Here is a 7510-nt window from a genome sequence, read left to right as displayed (position 1 = left end):
CACTTCCATGACACCCTTCACGAACCACTTTGGGCTATACTGAATGACTTGTACTTCCTGATTTAAACCCATGGTATTTTATTTCAAAAAGCTCAATGTGATGACAAAAAACACTTACAAAAGAACGTAAAACAAAATTACAAAGAAAGCATAATGCATAATACAATGAACCATAAGAACAATGTCAATATTTCCCAATCATTAACAGATCATTACGCATAGAACTTCTTTACTGCATTTGAGTTGATAGGTAGAGGTAGCTCTTCCCCATCCACTTTTGTGAGAACTAGCGCACCACCTGAAAATGCCTTCTTCACTACGTATGGGCCTTCATAATTTGGAGTCCATTTCCCTCTGTGGTCTTTCTGTATAGGCAAAATCTTTTTCAAGACTAGATCACCTTCATGAAACTCTCTTGGACGAACCTTTTTATCAAATGCCCTTTTCATCCTTCTCTGATACAATTGTCCATGACAAGCTGTTGTTAACCTTTTTTCTTCAATTAAGTTAAGTTGGTCAAATCTAGCTTGTACCCATTCTGCTTCTTCTAACTGAGTTTCCATTAACACCCTCAGAGATGGGATTTCTACTTCAAAAGGAAGGACGACTTCCATCCCATATACCAAAAAGAAAGGTGTTGCACCAATTGAGGTTCGTACCGATGTACGATATCCGTGTAGGACAAAGGGAAGCATTTCTTGCCAATCTTTATATGTAATCACCATTTTCTACAAAATCTTCTTTATATTCTTATTAGCAGCTTCAACGACCCCATTCATTTTTGGGCGATAAGGAGACGAATTGTGATGTTGAATTTTGAATTCTTCACATAGATCTTTCATCATTTGATTATTCATATTAGTTGCATTATCAGTGATAATTTTATTAGGCAACCCATATCGACGTATCAACTCATTTTTTATAAACTTTACTACCACTTTTCTGGTCACATTGGCGTAAGAAGTTGCTTCCACCCATTTGGTAAAATAGTCAATTGCAACCAGAATGAAACGATGTCCATTTGACTCCTTCGACTCTATGGCTCCAATAACATATATTCCCCACATTGCAAATGACCATGGTGCAGATAGAACATTTAAGGTTGTAGGAGCTATATTAATATTATTTGCATAGGTCTGACATTTTTCACATTTTTTCACATGCATGTAACAATCATTCTCCATAGTCAACCAAAAATAACCTGCTCTCAAAATCTTTTTAGCCATAGAGTGCCCATTCATATGTGTACCAAAAGCTCCTTCATGAATTTCTTTTAATATCAACCCTGCTTCTCTTGCATCGACGCATCTGAGAAGTACCATGTCATGATTTCTTTTATACAAGACATCCCCATTTATAATAAAACTTGAAGCTAACCTTCTCAAGGTTCTTTTATCATTCTCAGAAGCTGTTTCAGGATATTCTTGTGTCTTAAGATAGCACTTTATATCAAAATACCAAGGCTTACCATCTGATTCTTCTTCCACTAAATAACAGTATGTTGGTTGTTCATAACTCCTCATCTTGATCATCGGCATCCCCTCATCTTGACTAATTTCAAACATTGACGACAAGGTGGTCAAAGCATCAACTAATTGGTTATCCTCTCGTGGAATGTGATGGAACTCAATGGAATCAAAATGCTTCATCGATCCTCTAATGTATGATTGATAAGGGATTAACTTTTGGTCTCTAGTCTCCTATTCCTCTTTTAACTGATGAACCACCAATGCCGAGTCACCATACACCTCCAACACCTTCACCTTCGACTCGATAGCTGCCAAAATACCCATAGCGCATGCTTCATATTCTGCAACATTGTTGGTACAACTAAAGCACAATCTTGCTGTCATCGAAATGTAATGATTCTCTGGCGAGATGAGCACTGCCCTTATTCCATGTCCAAGTGCATTAGATGCTCCATCAAACAGTAATATCCAAGCCTTTCCATCATGGCTACCCTCCTTTTCACCAAATAGGGCAAGAATGTCCTCATCTGGGAATTCAGGTTGCATAGACTAATAATCTTCAATGGGCTGTTGAGCCAGATATTCTGCTAAAGCGCTTCCCTTAACGGCTTTTTGAGTCACATAGACTATATCATATTCTGATAACAACATTTGCCATCGAGCCAATCTATTAGTGAGAGCAGGCTTTTCGAAAATATACCTAATTAGGTCCATCTTAGATATTAGCCAAGTAGTGTGACTCAACATATATTGACGTAAACGATGTGCTGCCCATGTTAATGCACAACAAGTTCGTTCCAACATAGAATATCTTTGTTCACAACCTATAAACCTTTTGCTCAAACAATAAATGGCATGCTCTTTCTTCCCTGTCTCATCATGCTGCCCTAAAACACAACCCATTGATTCATCCAACACAGTTAAATATAAAATGAGGGGCCTCCCCGATACTGGCGGATGTAGTACGAGAGGATCCTGCAAATACTATTTGATTCTATCAAAGGCTGCCTGACAATCTTCATTCCATTCCACAACTTGATTCTTACGCAACAATCTAAATATTGGCTCACAGGTGGAGGTTAATTGGGAGATGAATCTAGCAATGTAGTTTAGTCTGCCTAAAAACCCTCGCACTTCTTTTTCAGTATTAGGAGTTGACATTTCCATTATTGCTCGCACTTTATCTGGGTCAACCTTAATACCTTTTTCACTGACAATAAAACCCAACAACTTTCCTGATTTTACACCAAAGGTGCATTTAGCTAGATTCAATCTGAGTTTAAACTTCCTTAACCTCTCAAACAATTTTCTCAAATTAACAATGTGATCATCTCCTGATTCAAATTTAGCAATCATATCATCCACGTAAACCTCAATTTGTCTATGCATCATATCATGAAAAAGAGTCACCATCACTCTTTGATAAGTTGCCCCAACACTTTTAAGTCCAAATGGCATTACTTTGTAACAAAATTTTCCCCAAAGCGTAATAAATGTGGTTTTCTCCATATCTTCCGGTGCCATCTTAATCTGATTATACCCGGAGAATCCATCCATAAAAGAGAATAATGAAAATCTAGCAGTGTTATCCACCAAGATGTCAATATGTGGCAATGGGAAATTATCCTTAGGGCTAGCTCGATTCAAATCCCTATAATCAACACACATTCGAACTTTACCATCCTTTTTTGGCACATGGACAATGTTAGCCACCCATTGAGGATATTTTGCTACCGCCAAAAACCCTGCATTGAATTGCTTCTTCACTTCTTCTTTAATCTTTAGTGACATTTCAGGTTTCATTCGTCTTAACTTTTGTTTAACCGGGGGACATTCTTCTTTAAGTGGAAGTTTATGTTGCACTATATCAATATCCAACCCAGGCATATCCTGGTATGACCAAGCAAACACATCTCTGAACTCTTTCAACAAATCGCATAATTTTCCTTGTACCTCCTTACTCATGATGTTACCAATTTTAACCTCTTTTCTCTCATCTTCATCCCCTAGATTAAGTATTTCAATGATCTCTTGATAAGGTTTTATTTCTCGGTCTTCTTGTTTCACTAACCTTAACAACTAAGAAGAAGGTTCCCAATCGTCTTCATGATCATCATCCATATTATCGATAAGGTGCTCAAAATTAGGAATATTGACATCATTATTTTCAAAACATTCATTGTCATATCTACATTATTTGGATTTGTAAAAGAAAATAAATAGACAAACAAAGTATGTAGTGAAAGCAAACATAACTGAACATCACATTAACTGAAAACGAAAAGATAGAACCAGTTCATAAAGACATCCTAGAATGTTTTGGAGAAAAACAAAATAAAAAACAACAAGTATTACATTTGATTGAACTTAAACACCACAGGTAAATTCACGGTCTTCCAATTATCGATCTGTATGTTGGGAGGACAGGGTTGCACCAAACTAGAACTTCCTTCCCCAAATTCATGTTCAACAACTACAACTTGACTAACATTGATCCATCCAGCACTACGAAAGCTCTTCTTCAAGTCACAACTAGAGATCTTTCCTACCCTCGGCTTACGACCCTGCAAGCCAGCTAAGCTTCGTTCTTTCTTTTCCTCCATTAGTCTTCTTTTGTCCTCCTTAGTAGGCTTGTACCCCAAGTCGTATCTATTCTTGTTCTCAACAATTTTTAGTGGAAATATTGGTCCCTGTCCGACTTTGCCTAGGCCTTTTCCATATTCATAACCTTCTCTCAACATAACCCTTGCCATCATCAAAGAGGCACATGACAAATATGGCTTAATCTGTAATGGTTCAACATATGTATTCCCCACAATTTCCAGAGCTTGAAAAGTCGTCTCAAGAGCTTCCTATGTTGTTTCAATATATCGAGCAGATGACAGACCACTCACCAGAAAATCTTCCTCTCCTGAAACTGTTACCATCTTATCCCCCATTACATACTTCAACTTTTGATGTAAAGTGGAAGGCACCACCCCTGTAGAATGAATCCAAGGTCTACCAAGTAAACAACTGTACGCCGGTAAGATGTCCATTACTTGAAAAGTTATTTGAAATACACATGGACCAACTTGAACTGGCAACTTTAGTTCTCCCATCACCTCTCTTTTGCTACCATCAAAAGCTCTCAATATCATAGTACTTGGCTTCATAGGGAATTTATCACGTGAAAACTTCTCCAGCGTCACCTTAGGCATCACATTTAGGGAAGAACCATTATCAATCAACACACGAGATATAACATGGTCGAGACATTTAACAGATACATAAAGAGCTTTATTGTATCCTCTTCCTTCAACTTGTATCTCATCATCCAAAAAAGTAAGGAAATCATTAATGGTAATATTATTAACAATCCCTTCAAATTTATCCAACGAAATATTTTGTTCAACATGAGCCCCACTCAGTATTTTCATTAGCAACTTTTGGTGAGTTGTCTAATGCATGAGCAATTCCAAAATCGAAATACGAGTTGGCATACGATTCAACTGCTCCACCACCTTGTATTCGCTTTGTTGTATGAATTTCAAAAATTCACAGGCCTCTTCATCTGATATTTCTTTTTGTTTATCCTTTCTACATTCTTCCTCATCTTGTATCGTGTTTTCTTTTAATATCTCTTTTGCTTTTTCAATTCCATCATTTACTTTACTTCTATGGCATCCTTCCTTCCTTAGATCTGGTGGTGTAAAGAAACGACCACTCCTTGTTATCCCACCAAGACTTGATATATTTTCAACAATTGGACCTTCATGCACATAAGTGTTTTCAACTTGTTGTCCCTCACCTAATTCATGTATTCCATACTTCCATGGAACAACTCTATCACTTTCATAAGGAAAAGAGGAAGGTGTTTTTATCACCATGGGTTGTCTTCCTTATTCCATGAAAGAAGGTGCAGGTCTAGTGAAATGAATCACTAAAGGTTTTAGCGTGGTTAAATTGGACTGTTCACTAGTTTGTGCCAATACCTTCTTATCTTATTTCCATGAAAAACTTGCAGGAAATGCTTATCAACTAGCTTTTGCAACTCCAGCTTGAACTCCACACAATCTTAATAGAATGTTCGGCACCTGGATGGAATGCACATGCATTACTTAGATAATATTCACCTTTTACTAGCTCTCTCTTCATTACTAGGTTTATCTTCTTTGAATGTCAACCACCCAAAATCAATTAAAGATTGTACCTTATATTTGAGAGGAAAACACCTTTCTGTCGAATGCCCCTTTGCCCCTCCATGGTAGTCACATGTAGCATTTGGATCATAACTCTTGGGAAAAGGAGGTTGTTGTGGTTTCATTGGGCAAATTGCAACAAAAGATTTACAAAGACGCATTGATAACAACTCTGTGTATGTCATAGGAATGAGAGTAAAATCATAAACTTCCTCTCCCTTCTTGTATTGGTATTTTGACCAAGGTTCTCACTATCACTAGCAGCTGCTTTTTGAGGTTGCAACTGCTTGTTTGAAATAGGCTGTATTTGGTAATTAACAGGTGTACGGTTATCCCATGCGGATGCGGCGTGAACTTCAACTTCTTTTTTCTTACTTTGATTAAAACTTGGTTTTTTGGTATTTGCAGCCACTAGGGGGCCATATGCAATTTTACCATTTTTTATCTCAGTCTCAATCCTTTCACCGATGATGATAATGTTCGCAAAATTAGAAGATATATTCCAATTCCCAATCATATGCTCATAAAATGGCGGTTGTAGTGTATTCACAAACATTGTAACCATCTCCTTATCATATAGTGGTGGCTCAACCTGGGCAGATATCTCTCTACAACACTGGGCATACTCTTTGAAAGTTTCCTTTTTCTTCATTGTCATATTTTGGAATTGTATTCTGTCTAGTGTTGTATTCATATTAAATTTATATTGCTTTATGAAAGCATCAGCTAGATCCACCCAAGAATGAATATGAGTCAGCTAAAGATGCATATACCAATTCAGCGCTGCCCCAGCTAGGCTATCTTGGAAAAAGTGGATAAATAATTTATCATCATAGGTATGGCCAGCCATGTTTCGACAATACATTGTTATATGGCTTTTTGGACACGTAGTCCCCCTATATTTCTCAAACTCAAGCACTTTGAACTTAGGGGGTATCACCACGTCAGGGATCAAAGATAAGCCTACAACATCACCAAATCCATAACTTTTATTCCTTTCAATAGCCCGTAGTCTTTCCTCAAATATCTTTAACTTTCCCTTGTTATTCTCATTCGATGAAATCACTTGAGCTAGTGTCTTTTCTTGTAAACCCACACCTACAGTCGAAACATGTGGTGGAATCGATACATTAGGATCTGTATAGGTTGTGATTCCAACCACACTTTCCCCTGGGCGTACATGGTTCCTAAAATCAGCCATCCCGGTTGACACTTGGAATTGCTCATTAGGTGATGAAACATGTATGCTTGTATTACCACCAGAAAATGGATTCTTAACTTGCTCTACATACTCTGCCATTGGAGGTGTGTAACCTAGGGGTAAGCCATAAGGTGGAAAAGCTTGAGATGATGTCCCTTGACTCACTTGATGATGTGGTGGGCAAATTGGAGGTCCACTTGATACATGAGGATGAAATCTTGGAGGGTATGAAGTACCACCGTCAACTGCTGAACTTTCTCCTGAACTCTTCATAGTCCTCAATGCCTCCAAGATCTGACCCATTTGATCCTTTATTTGGCTGATTTCACCCTTCACTTGGCTAATTTCTTCCTTAACTTCCTCATGTGCATTTTCCCAATCCTCCATTGTTTTGAAATTTGCCCGAGTTCTATAAGGGTGTCTCGGAAATTTTGTCGTATTCACTTACTGTCACTCTTCTATTTAATTCAAATGAAATGAGAAGGAAAAAGGAAAAGAAAAAGACAAATGCAAATGCAAACATTCTAGCTAGAAACTATAAAGTTGTGCAAATAACATTGCAAGTAATAATGGAAATTAACACGGAATAAAGTAGTCGATTCATCAGAAAATCCACAATGTTCAAAAGTTCATAACAATACGAAAAAGAAAGAAAGCAT

At 37.5% G+C, this 7510-nt stretch overlaps 1 protein-coding gene across 1 annotated transcript; it reads right to left on the bottom strand.

The window, feature by feature from the left end:
- Nucleotides 1-212: 212 nt before the first annotated feature.
- LOC146883813 (uncharacterized) lies at nucleotides 213-725 on the bottom strand. Its single transcript, XM_085666717.1, has one exon. The coding sequence runs from the start codon at nucleotides 723-725 to the stop codon at nucleotides 213-215; it is 513 nt and encodes a 170-aa protein (XP_085522843.1).
- Between the last annotated feature and the right edge of the window lie 6785 nt (nucleotides 726-7510).

Source organism: Vigna unguiculata, chromosome 9 (genome assembly GCF_037176805.1).
Source record: "Vigna unguiculata cultivar grain cowpea cultivar isolate G323 ecotype 2 chromosome 9, ASM3717680v1, whole genome shotgun sequence".
Lineage (NCBI taxonomy): Eukaryota > Viridiplantae > Streptophyta > Magnoliopsida > Fabales > Fabaceae > Vigna > Vigna unguiculata.
The sequence above is the reverse complement of the archived record's forward strand: the minus strand, read 5'-3'. Positions and strand labels throughout refer to the sequence as shown.

Coding starts and splice junctions, on each gene's coding strand:
- LOC146883813 (XM_085666717.1), bottom strand. CDS start 725: ATGGTGATTACATATAAAGATTGGCAAGAAATGCTTCCCTTTGTCCTA.